This window comes from Strongylocentrotus purpuratus, unplaced genomic scaffold (assembly GCF_000002235.5).
Source record: "Strongylocentrotus purpuratus isolate Spur 01 unplaced genomic scaffold, Spur_5.0 spur5_scaffold_16, whole genome shotgun sequence".
Taxonomy (NCBI): Eukaryota; Metazoa; Echinodermata; class Echinoidea; order Camarodonta; family Strongylocentrotidae; genus Strongylocentrotus; species Strongylocentrotus purpuratus.
In genome coordinates this window covers 8,756,832-8,776,601 of record NW_022145601.1, presented here as the reverse complement: position 1 = coordinate 8,776,601, position 19,770 = coordinate 8,756,832, and the positions used below count along the sequence as shown (strand labels likewise).

General features: G+C 36.0%; 2 protein-coding genes across 14 annotated transcripts in view; one reads left to right on the top strand and one right to left on the bottom strand.

Moving 5' to 3' along the window:
• LOC576875 (kinesin-like protein KIF1A) overlaps nt 1–15,920 on the top strand; it is a 136,856-nt gene extending 120,936 nt beyond the window's left edge. For 10 of the 13 annotated variants that reach the window (XM_030986719.1, XM_030986718.1, XM_030986715.1 and 7 more), the window contains 7 exons: nt 1,605–1,750; nt 2,263–2,547; nt 2,953–3,281; nt 4,293–4,304; nt 6,337–6,550; nt 9,285–9,403; nt 9,972–15,920. In XM_030986719.1, the coding sequence (XP_030842579.1) occupies nt 1,605–1,750; nt 2,263–2,547; nt 2,953–3,281; nt 4,293–4,304; nt 6,337–6,550; nt 9,285–9,403; nt 9,972–10,023 (1,157 nt within the window). In that variant the 3' untranslated portion in view covers nt 10,024–15,920. The remainder of the gene's footprint in view (nt 1–1,604; nt 1,751–2,262; nt 2,548–2,952; nt 3,282–4,292; nt 4,305–6,336; nt 6,551–9,284; nt 9,404–9,971) is intronic. The other 3 variants (XM_030986717.1, XM_030986724.1, XM_030986713.1) reach the window with 2 other exon arrangements.
• A 495-nt stretch (nt 15,921–16,415) lies between these two features.
• On the bottom strand, nt 16,416–19,136 carry LOC584464 (intestinal-type alkaline phosphatase 1-like). Its single transcript, XM_030987710.1, has 4 exons — nt 19,073–19,136; nt 18,257–18,448; nt 17,562–17,699; nt 16,416–16,690 (listed from the first exon to the last, which is right to left on the bottom strand). The coding sequence occupies exons 1-4, from the start codon at nt 19,134–19,136 to the stop codon at nt 16,416–16,418; spliced, it is 669 nt and encodes a 222-aa protein (XP_030843570.1).
• Between the last annotated feature and the right edge of the window lie 634 nt (nt 19,137–19,770).

The following is a 19,770-nucleotide window of genomic DNA, read 5'->3' as shown; positions in this document are numbered from 1 at the left end:
AGTCAGTGGCACAAAGACGTAACTTCATTTTGAGAAAAAGTGGTTTATGTGTCACTGAGCACTTAGGCCTTAAGGAGTTAATTCTATGTTCCACTAGCCATTGACTTCAATGGGGTGTTGGGTGGAGTTAAGTCTTTGTGTTTCCAAAGCCCACATTTTTCTGAACAGTTTGATATCAAATACTCATTTTGGCAAAATATGGAGTTACGTCTTTGTCACTGAACCCTCGTTATATGATTCATATTTTATTGATTGTGATGATCGATGAATGCAAGTAGATTATCTAGTTTTTATCTGCAACATGTGCATGTGCATGAGAATGTCAACTTGATTTGATTTAATATGTAATGTACTGTAAATGCATGCAAGAGGAATACCTAAATGTATATTGGTGCTTGAAGTTTGGTGTTAACTCAGGTGTTAGTGCTAAGTCTGAATTAACCTGAACCTTAATCTTGATATCAATTAAGGTGTTATTGTTAAGTTTGAATTAACCTAAACCTTAATCTTAATATCAATTAAGGTGTTAATGCTAAGTTTGGATTAACCTTAACCTTAATAATAATATTAATTAATATCAGCACCTTAATAAAAGATTGCACTTCTCATTGTCAGACTTTTACTGATGCATAATTTGGTACCATTTGAAGGAACAAGGTTAAATAATACATGTATCAGGAGGTATTTCCGTTGTAAAAAATGTCCAACTGCTTGAAGATTTTCTACAAAAACTTGTGGATGTGGTCTAGGTTTGGATACAATAATGTACAAACTAACACCTGTTTAACACATGATTTTAAGCACCAAGTATTGCATGCAATAATGTTTCTGTACACTATGCATTTTGTTTCAATTATTTTTCAGAAATTATGTATTATGTAAGGCAGGGTAGATAGACCATTTAAAAATATGTGTTTGCAGAATTCAAATGCACTCATGCTACCCAATGTTGATAATGCAAATGCTTTGTTAGAGCTTTGTTAGAGCTCCCCCAACATAGCATCCTTTAGTAATTTAATTGATTGATTGATGCCAGCAACACAGAGGCTTAAAATTAAAGCTAAAATTTCATGTTGGTACCCGAGCTTATGGACTCATTCTATCACTTAGATTACCAGGACTGCTTGGCTCAGAAAAAATTTATCCATGATTAATCACAATTTTTATACCATCTAAAATGGGTAACATATGCTCCATACATGTACATCATATATAAAAAATGGTCTATACACCTGATACACATACGTTTTATGAAGTAGAGATTTATAGTGATAATAAGCAAAATTATAACCCATCATCAAAGATAATTTATTCACATCTAAATCAGAATTTGTTACCTTAAACCCAAAATTAATGAAAATTTGATTTAAATAACAGGTCATTGGTCAGAGTTCATCAGTTATTTAGTAAAAAGCCAATAACTCATTTTCACCTCTTCTGATTGACCACCTATCTCCATGTACATGTACATGCTTGTATAAAAATGACTGAACCTGCTTTCCAAAAGGTTGCGTAAATGCGAAGATACAATTATAAACATTCTGTTCTACTAGCAAAGATGATTGACCTATCAACTTTTGAATTGGGTTCATTGCACTTTGCAGGCACTCAGAGAAGGATGAGGAAGGTGATTGACACATCCGGGACATACGTCCGAGGGGAGGAGAACCTGAAGGGATGGAGGCCCAGGGCCGACTCCCTCATCTTAGACCATCAGTGGGAGCTGGAGAAACTCAACAGATTAGAAGAGGTAAGGATTAATGCAGTGGTAGATTAAAGGGTGGGTGGGGAGGAGAACCTGAATGGATGGAGACCCAGGGCCCACTCCCTCATCTAATAGACCATCAGTGGGAGCTGGAGAATCTCAACAGATTAGAAGAGGTAGGGATTAATGCAGTGGTAGATTAAAGAGTGGGTGAGGAGTAGAACCTGAAGATTAGAAGAGGTATAGGGATTAACACATTGGTTGCTTTCTTTGTCTCTCTGTGTGGTTGCTTGTTTGCAACATATACAACTTTGCACAAAGCAATGGATATTAATTGATGCAAGAATTGCTTTTGGGGGCGACAAGATATGGCTCAGAAAAATTACCCTTGTCCCATCTTGATTAGCTCCCTTTTAACCAGTATTTTCAGTCCATGGTAAAAATTTATTTTATACATGTACATCATTGGTAACTTGAGGCAAATTTAATTTATTTCAGTATATTCTCCTTTCAAAATTCAAAGTATCTTTTTCTTCTGCTTTCGTATTTGTGTCCAGGTTGAGAAAGCGCGCCATTCGCTCCTCCTCCACGATAAGATCGCTCAGGAGCAGTACAACACTCGCAGCCTCTCCATGGAGTCTTCCGTCACCGGGGACAACGTAGCGGCCTCCAACATGACACAGTCCGACACGCTCTCATCCATGGACAGCGCCGTCTCTACGGACGAGGCGGCAGGAGGTGCGGCCAGCAACGAGCCCCTGAGGGGTCAGGAGCTGATCGCCAAGTGCCTCAGGCTACTGACGCAGAGCCAGCTACCCTTGCGTAGCCCACCGGCCGTGAAGGTATTAGATGGGATGTGGTTCAGTGTGTAACTTGTTTTGAAGGGGACGTGCATCATGCATATACCGGGTACACCGTCTGTAAATCGCTTTGAGAGGGCCTTCTGTCCTGAAAAGCGCTATATAAGAACTAGCTATTATTATTATTATTATTACATGAGACAAAGGTCGGCAGTCCTCTCTTTCTTCCATTATTTAACCAATGATAAAAAAATTCTAAAGTTTATTTTAAAGTTTACTTTCTAGATGACTAACATGGTGCCATTAATAGTAATAATGATAATTGGATCCATATAGTGCGTTTTCCAGGGATACAAGGCGCTGTCCCTTAGACTATCAACGAATGGTTCTAATTTTGTTCATCCCTCTATCTGTCTTTCACTTTTACTCTCACTCTCCCCCATCCAGCAATCGGCCGACATCCCACCAGTCACCCTCCAGGTGACAGGGGCCGACTCCCCGCCCCAGATCGAGACCCCCACCCCTCGCAGCCCCTCTAAGTGCAACGTCAATGAGCAGAACAAATCTCTAGCCTCATCCCTCCCGGACCTCCGCTGTCTCTCCCCTACCAGCAGCCGCAAGATACCCATCCCCACCGAGCTCCCGGGCATCCAGAGCTCCGCCGATGACTGCACCTCGCCCACGGGCGGGGCGGGATGCGGAGACGGCTTCGGGAAGAAGCTGAGGGGCGGACTCCGCCCTCTTTACGTTCCGGAGGTGGAGGAGATCAGAGTGAGGTAAGGATGACTTCTCAGCATTTAAAATTGAATTAAAAGCCCCACTGCACTACTTGTAGCTACTTGCTCCCTCTAACATAGAAAACAATTCCCAAGCGGTGTCCATTGGTCCCCCAAGATCCTCTGTTTCTTATGTTAATTGAGAGCTGAGTTGATGAAATAACCACCTGTCAGTGACCACACTGGGTGGTGTAATCCCTCCTGGCTAAGCTAGTGCAGACAGGCTTTAATACAGGATCCACTTGTTCCCGGAGGCAATGAGTTAACACATTGATGACCAAGCCTAACAACATACAGTAAAAACTCATTTAGATTGCATGTTATATCAAAGAAAAACAGAACTCAATGATTGATATTATTAATTTGACTAATTCAGACTCTGGATAAAACTGTTATACGTGTATGTACAGTTGCCTCTGCATAATTTGAATCTGTTAGGACTGCAAAATATAGTTGACATATGCAGTGTTTATAGGAAGTGTTACTTAGGAAGTGTAAACATCACATGTTTGACATAGTTTGGTTTTAAAAAGTTGCTTTGACTTGTGCGACTTTGAATTATGCAGAGTTAGTTGTATACCGTATGAAAGAAATCACTTGGAAATATGACAAGGACAGAGCTTGGATTTAATTTATCTGATTTTTCTTTTTTGCTTGAATTTGAACGATTGCAAATACTCTTTCAAGTCAATCACATTATTCTGAGTATTATAGCAAGTTACTACATTGTTGCCTTCACAAAACACTCGTTTTGTATAAGAGAAAAGAGAAATTGTTTGAAACAATACTAGGTATGACCTACATATCTATGTATCTCGCCTATTGAACAATATAAATTGTAGTTTGCATGAAAGGGTAACTTTGGCCTTGCTTTTGTTCTGTTCTGTTCTTGTTGTCAATTTTATTTATTTCAATAGAATTGCTTTCATTTATTTTCATTTCTTTATCTGTCTTTTAAGTTTAACTTTCAAAATTTGATTATTCTTTTTTCTCTGTTCTTCTTGTTATTAGCGCTGGCTTAAGGTACAGTGTAGCCTCAATATAAAAGTGATTTTGTTGCAGTGCTTGAGTTATTTTGGTTTTTTTGAATGTTTTGTTTGATTTTATTCATGATAATATGTAGAAGTTCTAATAAGATTAGAAAGTGACGTATAAAAACGAAATTAAAAGCATGTGCTAGAAGATACATGTAGCTCATGATGATAATACCATTTCTTAATTTGCACCTAATCACCGCCACATAAAGTAATCATTATGACTATATATTGAAAACTGAAAGTTTTCATAAGTTATTTTAATCTTTAGCTAGTTCACTGTTTAACATTTAGTTCTATAAATCAAAGTATGGTTACCGTAGTTACAGCAAAACCACAAATTAAGACATTGGTTGGCTATTGGACTTTGAGCATTAACTGCTATTAACTGCTATTAACTGCCCCCAAAAAATTGCTCACTGCCTTGAAGTTTCTAGCATAAATATGACATCAGCTCATGTGGCAAAACTTAGTGGAAACTGTTAAAAAACTGTTCAAAAGCTCTTTTTCCTCACGTACATTTTATATGGTTTAATCTTTGGCACTAACAAATTCTACATCTAGAGCTAAACCTCAAAATGTAAAACTTTGCCCCTGCTGGGCCATATGTTAATTACCTGCTGTGCTATAGGATTTAATAGTATTGATCTCTAGTCTTAATATTGATCATACTTTGTGTGTTATATGGTTTGTTTTTAATTTGAGTGTACACTTTATAACAGAAAGAGATGTTCAACTTTTAGGTAGACATCTTTGTTGTTGTTGTTGTAAGTACATGTAATTGTAGTTATTTTAACAACTGCAAGTACATGTACATGTACATATTTCATTCCACTTTCTACCGGTACACATATTGCCTACATAGGAGCTATATATGCTGTTTCAGGGATTTGCAAGGAAAATGTGGGATCATCCTTTTCTTATCAAATGAAATAAAAACAGGAATAAAAATAGCTGCATCTAGCTCATTGATCATGCCGACAACAGCTTAGTTGGTTGATACATATAATGTACCAGTATTTGCTTTTTTTTGTCTCTAACTAATCAATGCTGCTCGCTTTTTCCTAGTTTGATAACAAAGTTTTAAGGGCACTTATGCATGAAAGCCATCATTCATTTCATTATAGTGTCTACAAATATACTAACATTAACATTGCCGTGATTTATGTCATAGTGTGATGTGTTTCTAAGATAATACAAAGTAAGATACATGTTTACCTTGCCCATCGACAATAAGGTTCCTCACATTTTGGACAAAGCTTTAAAAAAGTGCATATAAATGAATTTGAGTATATAATGAAGCCATTAAAGAACAGTGTACAAAAGGTACGTTAGCTAGTTGTCATCATGGTCCAAAGGGGGCACTTTTGTACCTATCAAATTGGCAATGCTTCTAAAACTTTGATGTGTTGTGTTAGCGCAGACAGTATTTTACCGCTTTTTAAAACTTTTGGTAACCAGCTCCTAGCTGAAATCAGAATGACAATGCAGCTACAAAATCAGGCCGATGGAAGTTTAGTCTGCAATCCATAGATCTATACGATCAAGATTTGTTAAGGTACAGAATAGGATAGTTATATCATTTGCCTTGCATGATACTGATCATGGGTTTACCTGCAATGTCTCATTACAATATCCTTGTTGGGACTTCATTTATACAAGCTCTAATTTGATATGTGTTTTCAAGCCCCACTGCACTACTTATAGCTACTTGCGCCCTCTATACAACCAACAATGCCTAAGCAGTATCCGTTGATCCCCATGATGCCCTTTTTCTTGTTAATTGAGAGCTGATTTGATGGGATAACCACTTGTCAGTGACCTTGCAGGGAGGTTTAATCCCCCTTGCCAAACTAGTACAGACAGGCTTTAAGATTTGTATCAAAATTGTTATGTTATGCAAAGATTGTTAAATTGAATTGTAAATCATTTTTTAGGGGCAAAAATTACTGAATCCAATTCTAATTGTTATTTATTCATACTGAATCTATTTCTAATTATCATTATCATTTCTTTCGCAGTCCGGTCGTTTCTCGGCGCGGCTACCTGAACTTCCTGGAGGAGAAGACCGCCGGCTGGGTGACGCGCTACGTGGTGGTGCGCCGCCCGTACGTCTACATCTACAACAACGAGAAGGACCCGGTGGAGCGCGGCCTGATCAACCTTGCCACAGCGAGAGTAGAATACAGCGAGGATCAGCAGGCTATGCTTAGGGCAAGACATCTCAGCATTGTCGTTAGTCTTCATGTCCCTACTGTTTCTTATCCTAATCACCCTGTAGTTTAGACCACTAATCTCTGCGAAGAACAACCAATCACCAAAAAGATCTTAATTACTTTTTATGTCGCAAGAGATGAAATAACCTCTTGGAAAACTATATTAGATATTCAAATTGTTAATTATTACATGTCAATGCATGCACAGATGCTAGGTCAGGCTTAACTTCTGTTTGCATGGGTTGGCATAAGGGTGTGTTGACTGGGCAAGCTCAGCCCCGACTGAGTCTCCTTGGACGGTGTCATGTTTTAAGTATTAAGCTCATGTTTTTAATTTACAGCTACATGTATAGTATACATTATTAAACCCACTAAAAAAAAATGCTTTTTGGTCATTGGTTGTCTTTGATTATTTATTTTAATATTATTATTAATATTATTATTATCATTATAATTATTATTATTATTATTATTATTATTATTATTATTATTATTATTATTATTATTATTGAATTTGAAAGCAAACTGAGGCATATATTCCCAGGCTTTTTATCAAAATTTCTACATGGATTTATTTTTAATCCTTGTCACTTAGGATGAAAAGTCTAAATTTTCTCAGAGCACACACACAGACCAAAAAAAGAAAAGAAAATGCAAACAAAATAAAACAAAACATGTACAAATTAAATTGTTTTGCTCATGTCAATATTTACAAATTCTTTATTACAATTTGGCATCTGATATAATTATATTTTCTTAATGACATCTGTGTTTTTACATGTAGCTTCTCTGGGGGTATAAAGATCAAAATTGATATGCAATAAAGACGGTTCGGGTATTAAAGAATTTGAGAAGCTGATGTCAAAACTAAATTTTAGTGTTGGAATCTGCTCATAACTTAATTTCTAAGACTATGTCTATTTTTGTCATTTGGGCTACTTTGGTCAAATACATTTTGATTTTCAGAACCATCTAAAAATGCATTGAAATCTAGAAAACAAAAGAAAATGCATTAGATAGGAATTATCTTATGGTTTATCCAACCTCGATGCTAGCTTTTGCTTAAGAGTAAGAAGAGCTTGCTTTTAAAAAAAATTGGTGCTAATTCTAATGATATAAATTTTGAAAACTCTTTCATCATAATTAAAATATAAATGTCATCATGAAAGCTAATTGCATGTTGTTACTTTGTTTTATTAGGTATTCTGTGATATGAATCCCCCGTGATTCCATACCCAATTTCTACATGTTTGTGTGTATTGAATGTTGTGTACTTAAATTGCATGAAATATATTGCCCGTTTCACTGCCTGTTGTTGCAAGCAATATGTTAAATGATTGAAATAAATTCAGAACTATACATTTTTCAAAAGCCCAGTATGAAACCAATAAACCATTAGTAAGAAAAAGCAGGATAGAATCACAATTTAAAATTAGTAAGTGATACTAACCATCACCCTGAAATACTGTTGATTCATCAATCAATTTATTTGGTAATGAGTGTTTCTCTTTATTTTGCAATAAATTTAATATCAAAAAAACTATACATATACAAAAATTGAAACTCCAAAAGATGTAATGTAATCTTAAATTATGTTAAGAGGATGTCATTGTATCTATTGCATGCTTCCATTGATTTTCATTGATCATTCTCTTGCAATGTGCTTTTGCCAGTTTTCTACTTCACATCACAAAAGAAAGGTTTTGCATTGAGCCATTAAGCACAAGTTTGAACAATTCTATGATCAACAGTTTCTTATCAAGTTTGACACATGCATGAGCATTGAAACTTGTTTTAATTCACACCAAACTGGCCATATCAATAGGCATTTAAAAAGAGAATATTGTGCTTTGCTTTGGTCTTATGAACAATTAGAAGTCTAAACATCTAAGGCCTTTAAAGTTAATTGTTTGATACTTCTGTAAAGAAGAAAAATTTCTATCCATCATGCACATCGAGATCAAGAATTTGTTAGTATTTGTTATTTTCCACGCTTGCTTTGAGCAACTTTTTTTTTTCTCATCACGCATCATTCTCTTCATTACTCTTCAGTGAAAAAAATCAAGCAAGCAAATGACAAGTTCATAAACATATATAAGAATGTGTTTATAATTATGTTAATCTGTTCAGTGACTGTCTCCAAGTATTTCTGTGCCCATCATGTCTCCTAAGTACATGGAATAAAATTGGAAGAATTTATAATTTCGATCAAATTTAGTCTGCAGTGATGGTTTTGAGCTATTAATAAGCCGACTTGAAGCTGGTTGGATTGAAATGATCAGTGCCTTTCTACATGCCCTCAAGAGATGTAGAAGTTGACAAGTAAGAGGGCCCAAATTGTTTAGCGATTCTGTGAATGACACTGCATTGGCACTAAAGCTGCTGGTTGCTTAAAACCCCTGCCACCATCAGTTAACAAACCAAGGTGGATTAGGCAGATACATGTTTGTACCCTCCTACCCGATCCCTACTGCCAAGAAATTACTTTGTTTATCTGGTTGTGATAATGTTTAGATTCTTTTAACACAATCATTGAGATTTTGTACCCTCTTTGAATGACAAACTTTCAGGTTTATCTGGACTAGTTTCATGGGGCGATCCACATGTGCTGCCTCTATTCTTACAAAGGTCCTATAATTATGGGTCATAATCAATGGGTACAGTGCTTGAAGATAAAGTCATGGACAACAAACATGTTTGGTTACTGTGGTCATCTTATCAACCCCTTCCCTATCTTCTCTTTACCCCAACAGACACCAAACACATTCTCGGTTTGCACCAAGTACAGAGGTTTCCTGCTTCAGACCCTTGGAGACAAGGATGTCTTCGACTGGCTCTATGCCTTCAACCCTCTACTTGCTGGCTCCATCAGGTAATTATTGTCTAAGTGGATGATATTGATACGTTTATGATTATCATTCCCCCCCCCCCCTCTCTCTGTCTCTCTCTCTTCCCCTCTCTCTCTCTCTCTCTCTCTCCCTCCCTCTCTCTATGTCTGGTTAATTCTTATTGTCTTTCTATTTATACTCTCTGCAGTATCTCTGTCTATCCACCTTACTATCTCATCCAGTCTCTATTTCCCTATACCTACATGTACATCATCTATACATCCATCTCTCTCTTTATTTATCTTTTTTTTATAAATATTTTTAGTTTATCTCTTTCTTCCTATACATATTCAGCTTTTCATATCATATATTTATGTTTATTTCCTCATTAAAATTCACTGTCTCCTTTTCGTGTATCTCTGTCAATTTTTCTCAAACATTCTTTTACTTCTTCCATCATATCATTGCTAATCACATTCTCTCTCTCTCAATCTTTGTTTTTCTTCCCCATCTGTCTAATATCAAATCATTTATGATGAGTAGGAGATAATACTATTGATGATTGTATATCTGTTATATTACTGTAGTCTTTTGTTCCATTTTCATTCTCAGATCAAAGCTGGCTCGGCGTTCAGGAGTGGGTGCTACACAGATACCAGTTTAAGGATAACGACCATTGTCCTTCCAACCCAACAATTAGTCATCATAATGAAGGTCATCATCGTCATCAACGTCATCATCAAGGTCACCATCGTCATCATCATCATCATCATCATCATCAAAAGAGAATAGTGTAGGATAATGTACATGAGTACCTGTTAAACTCTTCATTCACTAGAATGCCATAGTCTTTGGCTTATCTGATAGGTACATAAAAGTATACACTGCAAGTGTGACAAATGTTGACTGTGGCACTCCACTGCTTGTTTCACTCGTCGACCAAAGCCTGTAAAGAGTTAACAGCCCCGTTTCATGAAACTGGTCTTAGGCTACTGAAATCAGCTCATTTGATTCGCTGTCAGCAAATTTAAAATCGAATTGAGCAATTATTATTTATAACAAGGTTTTATGGCCCAAGAGCCTTGAGGATGAGAAACATGTAAACTCTGACCACCCTCTCTCTTTAGCTGCCATACATTTTGTTGGGAGATGCTTTTAAAAGCCATCTTGAGAAATGAAGGTGCTTGTATGATTTTTTCCTAAAATTGATGATGGTCAGTTCCGAAACTGATAAGTAAAACAAGGGTCTAAATCAATGGTCAGTACATTGTATGTTAGTATGATAAATGTAGGTCTAAATGTGGTATATTTAAAGAGTGGGTTATTGGTGTGGTGTTAGGACCCAGGTTGATGATGGATCGTGAAGTTGTTCAAGGGCTCTTTGGTTTATAGCACAATTGGTACAAATATATTTCTTTATAAACCTAAGGATTCACTGTAGTTCAGTCTCTTCAAAGGTGTTTTGAAGGACAACTTGAAATTGAAGTGGTCTTATTGATTAACAATATGCCAATATTTCAGAAACAAAAACAAATTCTATCCGTTCGCTCAGTTAATGGAGTAGCCCACCAATCAAAGTTCAATGTTCTTTTTAACAAAAGACCACCTCTGGCCGGCAATCTATCATCTATCATGATCTCTCATCTTGCTGAGATATACAGCTAGTCAGGCAGGCATTCACAAGAAATTGAAAGGTAAACTCCTTGGCATGGCTGACCAAGTTAGAAAGTAATAGATGCAGAAAAGATGAACGTTTTGTAGCGGGATGCATTCCTTTGCTAAAAAGCAATGGCTGTTCATGAAAATACACCTAGGATTTACTAAGCTGCAGTACTTTCCTGAGAATTTGTACAGTGTAACCTGTATACAAAGACTGCTCAAGGGAGTCAAGAAACACTGTCTTCATGAGCAAGTGGTCTTTATATACAGGTTCCTTTAAAACATGTTTCAATGGGGAAACACATTACAAGGGAAACTAAATAATGTGATCTTTAAAGACAGGTGGTCTTTCTATACAGGTGGTCGCTAAAGCAGATTTGACTGTATTAATATAATGTAGAAATACTTGTTAAAGCCTTTCCATGAAGGTTCTCATTTTGTGTTGTGCTAGTCGTAGTGATTGTACAAATCTCATGATTGTGTCAAGTGCTAATTGACAGTTAAAATCAGCACCTTCCTAACACCACATTAGAAACCCTTTGGTGTATTTTACACCACAGTGACACCCCAGCAATGCCCAAATTGGGTCTGTACATATTATACAAGTAGTGGGAAATGCAATATAAGTGTCACAGAAGGAGCTTATCAAAAAAAATTGTTAAAAAAAGTGATATGTTAATGTCAAAGAAACTACAAAAGAAATGAATGCCATAAAACAGCTATTTTGCCATGTAAATAGACAAAAGCCATTTAACCTATTGTATGCTATGTGTGCTGCCGATGGAAGCTTGAGATCATGTGTGTGCTTAGTGTTGTACGTGTATATCAAAATTCGGCCATCGTTGTCAGACAACTAGTGTTTATATTGTAGGGCACAAAGACTGAAACAAGCTCAAATTCTCTTACAAATTCACATTTGTTCACACGTGGTACTACTTTTCAACTCATCTTTTCCCACCATCACGATATCTGTAGATGTGCTATACAGTTTTTATGCAAAATTGTCATTATGTATGCATTTTTTTATTCCAGCATTAACATTTTTTCTTAAACGTATCCCTAGTACACATATTTTTGTTTGGGTTTACTACTTAATGCCAGAAGATGTCAATGTTTTATAGCGAATAAAATACTGACTACAATAAAAGTGAAAAAGCATATAAAACGTTTGCCCCAACCCTGATTTTTCGTACTGTTGAGCATATTTTGAATTAAGATATCAGATCAGTTTTGCCCGATAAGTTAATCTCTATGCAACTTTTCAATGGAATATTCAATGTCCATGGTTATAGCATTATTTTCAGAACAGCAAAATATCATATATGACAAGCTAATATCATTGCTGATACAATATATAATGAGAGGGTTGAGGATGAAATGACAGCCACAGCAGTGACAATATTTTCGTAAAACAAACAGGATGAATTACACCAGACTTGTGCAGTTGGAGTTAGGTTGTGCCAAACTATTTAATCCACTACAATACTAGTGTATCTTTCTTCATACTTTGCATATTTCACCCATTAACATCCCTTTCTGCTTGTCCATGTCCGGTTCGCAAAAGACCATTCAATTCTGAGTTGTATTTTCTGAGATGTAAATCATGGCTCAGGGTAGCAAAAACTGCTTTTGGCTTGCCGTGAAGCCCATTATTTCGTAGGTATAGTGCAAGTCTCAAAAAGCTGTGCAATAACTGATGACAGGGTTGGGATTCATTTCTTCTTTTTTTCAGTTTGATATTTACCACATGTTAGGAAACAGCTTGATGCATTGGCAACAGGAAATGTTCATTTGGGATATAATGGCTTTTAAACGGTGCATTGTGGGATTATAGAAATGATATTTCAATCATAAATCTGAAGTCATTTGTCTTAAAGAAACCTTTTTTCTGTGTTTGCTACATAAAGCTTTCCTATAGCCACTGAAAAAATACACACACACTGGTATATACCTTCAGGCTTCAAGGAAACTTGTTGAATTGGAAAACTACCATGCTAGAGACAGTTGTGCAATTTTAGGGGGTCAGGAGTGGGATATGGGCATTATCTTTGAATCACCTGTTTGGTTTATTGAATTCTACACTCCTCTGTAGCAAATATTTTGTACTCCTGGGAATACATCATTTTGACAAACAGGGATGTGATCATTTTTGTTTTCTCTGTGCAGTTCACATGATTGAATGCTGTAAATTTTCATCCTTTGGACTTTCACAGTAAAAAAAGCATAGCGCTAAACATAAAGAGGATCATTTGATTTTGATGCCAATTTGGGACTTCCTCTTTTTTAGAAGGGGAAATTATGTTTTTCAAAAACATGTAATATAACTTGTGATGAAGAAGCAGATAAGATAGGTGTCCAAGTCAAGTTTCTGTCTGTATGTAAGTGTGATCGCTAGTCCTAAGGCCAAGTTAGATATAGTAATGAATTTGTCGTAGTAGACTCGATGTTCACTTGCATGCGGGACAAAAACTGAAATTTTATGGATGCTACATTTAGTATCATGTAAATATGATAAATATATAAATATATATATTAACTGTAGACTTTGTATAATATTATTTAATGTCAGATAAATTTCACCATGAACTTTAATTTATGTGTAAAATAATTCCAAATGCACTATGTATATTCTGCTCGATTTATGCAGGGAGGGGATGATTAGGTAGATGAAAATATGCTGAATGTCTGAAGAAGAATGTATGTGTCTTTCTCTTCCTCTTTCGATTGAAAAGTCAATTGATTTCTAGCTAGCTAGCAGTTGCTTTTACCCAATCATAGTGTATCTATCAAACTATTTAGATCATAGGGAAGAAAGGGTAGCAAAAAAGTGATGATTCATGTGAATTAACAGAAAAGTGACTGATGAAGAGATGGAATTATCTGCTGCAATTTTAAACAATATTTAGATATTTTTGTGTGTAATTATTCAATATCCTGGTTGGTACCAGATTTGAACTTTTCTGAGGCTAACATGGAATATGATATATATCTTGGCTATTTCAGATATCTGTTGATCTTTTTTTTCTCCATTTGATTCTATGAATTATGGCGGGTTTGCACTTTTTCTAAATTTTGAAAAGGACCTCCGATGTCATAAAAAGATGAATGACGTCAGAGTCATATATGGCAGAGGCAAAGAGAGTGATGAAGTCAAAGGTTTACAACAAATTCTGTCTTTCTTTTTCATACAAATAATAAGTTTTATTATTTTCTATACTGTTAGCAATATGAATGCAGTAGATAAATTTTATAGGAATGGACATTACAAACTCAATAAACATTCTTCTGATGTTTAAAATACATGTAGGAAAAATAAGTAGTGTTTATTAGTTGAATTTCTTCTTTTATTTTTAAAAAGGGAAACTTAAATAGAATGCAACATATATGTGAGTAATAGATGGAAGCATTGTGTGTTAATGAAGTATCATAGAGAGGAACTAATTATTTTATTTGTTAAAACAAATTTAGTGGTATTTTGTACCCTCTTTATATTTCCTATGTTTGTTACCATTCTTTAGCTGTTAATTTGTTGATATATATATATATATTAACATTGTTAAAGGGTTTGGTAATCGGTGCTGTTTGTTACATTTCAAATGAAGTTGCCCGGATAAATATATAATTTATGACTGCATTCAAATTTTGCTTTTCTATTACATTTTCCCATCAGTGCAATCTAAAAGAGTTTTCAGTAAGAGAAATATGTTGATTTCATTGCTTTGTAAATTTAATCTTATGTCATTTGAAAGCTAAGATGGAAGCAGCCTACGATATATATTTTAATAATTGTGCAATATAATGTCTGTCACTCAAGCATTGTAGAATATTTTTTAAATGATAGAATTGAACCATTTTGTTTTGTTCGTTTGTTGACTTGTTTAAAGTTCTTGCACAAGAATTTGGGGTTATTGTATCTGATTTTATCAATAGCGAGTAAGGCACAGTGTCAGAATGGCTTAAACTTTCCTAAATATTGTCTTTACCTTTCTCTCTTTCTCTCATAATTCTTTGAAATTTCGGTTCTATTTTAAAGATCAATTTTGTAAAGGAAAACGTCTACTACATTATTTATAATACAGAGCAAAGGTCATTGGGTTATAACTTTTGCAAGTGAAACAGTTTATGTATTCACAACTGTTTTTTTTTCTGGAAAAAAGTGTAGACAAAATACAGAACCAAGGTACAGATACTTAATAGAAAATGATATATAATATGGCGCTGTTGAATGCACATAAAATACATGTATATCTAGTATACTTACGCGAATATGAAATTTAGTAAGAAGTCTGCTTATATGATTAATGAACTTGACAATATACATATAGTTATGTCAGATATTAATGTAATAATGAAAATGGAAGTTTAGTAAATTTATTTTTGTTACTCGACCAACGTTTGTGAAATCTGTAAAAATGTAGTTAAGACACTAGATGGAGATATGTAAATTGGTTAATCCCCCTCCAAGTTCGGAGGACGGCTGTAATATAAAAGCATGAATGTGTATCGAAACCCCAGTATGATTAGAAAGTAAACTATAGTTGTGAAATCACCGAATATTACAGTCAAATCCGCACCCCACGTCGAAAATATTTGTGTTTGTTCCAAGCTCGCTCCCTTTGTGAAACTGTGTCATTAATCAAGCCCTAAAATGTTGGTGGCCAAAACTGTGCAAATTAAGTCAAACGCCGAAATGTATGTGCGTGTGTGTGTCCGCGCGCGTTAGTTTGACTATATATGTTTCACTACGTAGATGTCTGTCTCTCATAAACTGTAGCCGTAGGAAGCCTGTGCATTGTTGTTGCGTTCGAAAACAAAAATCAACGAAAAAATGGATTATATTATTCTGTCAAGCACTGAAAGATAACACTATCGGAAATAAAAACTGAGAGCATAGAAAGAACATGAAGAAAGAATTATTTTTGTTTCATTTCGTCGGTTTACTGTAGTTGTACACTTTTGTTCCTAATTAGATGTTTTATGCAAGAGAGAAAGGGGATAACAAATGATAAAAAATGAAAGTGAGAATGGAAGAGAGAGAATGTAATAGTGAAATATTAGTGATAGCGTGAATGGTTCGAGTATTGTTTTCAGTATCAATAACCAAAACAAATATCTGATAAGGCTTATAGGCCCATTTCTCCCGACACTGGACCCGATGTACCGAATCCTCGCCCTAAACCTAACCTGAAATCCAATGCCAATGGCAATTTCATAAGCCTTGTACGTTACGTAGAATAGTTATTTCACTATCATCATTTGGATATTACGTAACCCGAACATGATTTCTATGGGATGTCCGACAGGGTAGTGAAATCGCCCTGCAGTAGATTTTTCGAGAGAAAAAAAAGTTTTGTCTCGGGAGAAGATACTGGATGAACGGGCAACTAAATGAAAGGGTTAAAAGAAGTAAGTGATTCTAGCAGAGAGAAGAACCATAAACGAGACACGAACTCTACTTGGGAAGACAGATGATGCTGAGTTTAAACAAGCATTCATTATGTCAGTGTCGTCATAGCAACCAGCGTTGCGCATCACGTGAGCAATGTAATTCTGTTCTTGGACTCCGTGGAAAAGATGTGCCCTCGGTCCACTGGCGTAGATGGCGACATCGTCACCGCCGTGGGTCTCGGAGGAGAGTGGGACTATGGCCTCTTGCTTGTAGTCTCGATTCTCTGTGATGATCGAGAAAAAATAAGAGGAATAATTAAAACGGATAAGAAACGTCCAATAATACCGGATATTGATTATTAGAACAATGTGACAAATATGGAAAAAATGGATTTAAGTTGACTTTAACAAAGGCAGTTATACCGATGTTTAAGATTTCCCTTCGTTCAGCATGACTTAATCTTATGTTTACACCCATGTAAAAACCATTAGATCCTACTGGTTTTTATTGGTTTCTACTGGTCTTCAAACCATTAGACTCTCCTGGTTTGTAAAGGTTTCTGACTTGGTTTGACTTATATTTTTACACCCATGTTCAAACCGTTAGATCTTACTGGTTTCTACTGCATGGTCTTCAAACCATTATAATCTACTGCACGGTTTGCAAAGTTTCTACTGGTTGACCTAGTATTTTTACACGCATGTTCAAACCATTGTATCTTACTGGTTTATATATGATTCTACTGGTTTGACTTAGGATTTTTACACCCATGTTCAAATGATTAGATCTTACTGGTTTCTATTGGTTTCTACTGGTCTTCAAACCATTAGACTCTACTGGTTTGCAAAGGTTTATACTAGTTTGACTTAGTATTTTTACACGCATCAAACCATTAGATCTTACTGGTTTCTATTGGTTTCTACTGGTCCTCAAACCATTAGACTCTACTGGTTTGTAAACGTTTCTGACTGGTAATTTGACATTATATTTTACACCCACGTTCAAACCATTATATCTTACTGGTTTATATTGGTTTCTACTGGTCTTCAAACCATTAGACTCTACTGGTCTTCCTACCATTAGACGCTACTAGTTTGTAAAGGTTTCTACTGGTTTTACTTCACTGTTCCTCCCGAAACTATTAGGATTTTTACCAGTATCGATGCTGTCATTGAAAATCGTCCTCATCCCCGTATTTATGTAGCTGTCTCGGACTGCATCACCACCAGGACCATTCAAATAACCCAACGTAGTGTAAGGTAGTTTGTCAGATCCATCATATCCAGACAGCCCTGCGAAGAGAATGAGAATAGCAGTGGTGTAATGAGTCGAATATTTTGACAGGACTGTGCCACTTAGAACTCAACTATACACGTACATGTACTTCCATTTACTCCAGGAGCACAATACATACGATTCGGGTATTAATCCGTAGAAGGTGCAGGGAAGATGGGAGAGGGGGTGGTTATATTGCATCCCTTCCCCGAAATAAGAAGTATCTACATTGTGCTGTGATAAGGTTTCGCATTGACACCTTGGTTATGCAGCTTGGAATCTGCTCTTCAGGACCGTTTATGATCATTCAATCAAATCAAAGTGTGAGATTACTATTCAACCCCTTCTCTCTTCTCTTATGGGGATTTGGGTAGCGTTTATATTCATTTTTATAAGACAACTTTCCAGTTTCGAGGGACGACTCCTTTCTAAAAATGTTATATCTAGGGTTTACAGATTTTATAACTAAAGTCCTTTAACTAATGTATAGTAACTATGAGATAATTATATTGCATAACTTGTGGATTGTTATTACTTTTTGATTGAGTAGAATGCATGTAAGCTTGAATCTTACCAAGAACGGGGTTCCCTCTATCGGGGTATCCAGCAATTCCCATGGTGTGGGCGTGATCTGCTGTAACTATGATGAGCGTATCCCCATCATCCGTTATTTCCAAGGCCTTAGCAACGGCGTCTGACATTGCTATAGTGTCTCCAAGGGCGTTGTAGGCGTTACCAGCATGATGGGCGTGGTCTATTCGTCCGCCTAAAGTAAATTAAGCACGATTTGATTTACAATTCTGTTATCATGATGAAAAGGGAGCAAGATTTTAATAATAGTGGTTTCTTGTATAGCGCTCATGTCTGTCAGACTTCACACTCCTGACGCTCCGCAATTATTTTCCCAGCTTTAGCATGGCTGCCATTATAGCGCTCTAGCATTTCAAGTAATTAATTCCTGCCAGATACCCATGACCTTACCTGGGTCGAGTGTGGCAAATGTAGATCAATGTCTTGCCAAAGGACATTAGTGCGGCGGCGTGACTCAACTGCGGACGATGTTATTCACAGGCAGGTGACATATCCACTAGACCACGACACTTGAATTACAAAATATGGTTAAAAATGAAATAAATAAGAAATTCAACACCACATATTGTTATGAGCAAGTTAGAAACATTTCGTAGACTGCTAGGTATAAGAAGAACAGGGTTCACAAACTTTGGAGCCCCTTTTCCGTGATTATGTAAGTCATTGAGTCTTTTATATTTCCTCTCATGGTATGTAACGCCCTAGTAGCAAAAAGTGATTTTCAATAATGTTGTTCACTTATGAATAAATGAAAAATATGTCATTACGTAATACTAGAGAACAGGGCCATAATATTTACCTTCAACAGCGAGAAAGAATCCCTTTTCTTCTTTTTGCAGAATTCTGATAGCTTTCTCGGTCATATCGGCTAGACTTGGATCGTCACCCTCTTCTCCTCACTTGCGAATCTCATATTTGAGTGTTCAAACAGACCTGGATAAAAACGGGAAAATCGATGAGATATATAACTGGAAACAACTAATGTCCGTTGCGAACGAGGCTTTATATGCCTGACTGCGGTCTTTGAGGCAACATGTTGGGGAGACCTTGTGAATTAGCCACAACAAAACATTGCAAAGTGAACAGTGCAAAAATTGCGTTGAATTTGTCTTCACAGGCTTGATTGGCGCGTCTTACTCCGTTCCATCCGTAGGGGAGTTTGTGAAAAAAAGGGGGAAGGGGAACCATACATCTCTCGTCTCATTTTATTCTTTTTTTTTTAATTGTTATTTTAGTTACGACTTAGGTTCTTCTCATTTGTTAACGACTTCATGATTGTATGATATTTTTTTTTCTAATTATAACAGAGGTATTTTTTGTCTATTATAAAGGAAATGTAAAAAAGAAATCATTGTGGAAGTAGGACCTACTATGCTTTAATACATGTATTAAATATAAGCTATCAATTTTATATATTGTATTGATGAGGTTATAAGTATAATTGTATTAAGCCTTATGTTGCATTATTTTTAATGTATTCGATTTATGTTTGTTAAA

Bases quoted from the DNA above. Each gene is read 5' to 3' on its own strand.
- LOC584464 (XM_030987710.1), bottom strand. From the start codon at position 19,136: ATGACCGAGAAAGCTATCAGAATTCTGCAAAAAGAAGAAAAGGGATTC. The intron at 18,449-19,072 runs GTAAATATTATG...AATTTACTTTAG, and splicing joins ATTCTTTCTCGCTGTTGAAG to GCGGACGAATAGACCACGCC. The intron at 17,700-18,256 runs GTAAGATTCAAG...TTCTCTTCGCAG, and splicing joins TAGAGGGAACCCCGTTCTTG to GGCTGTCTGGATATGATGGA.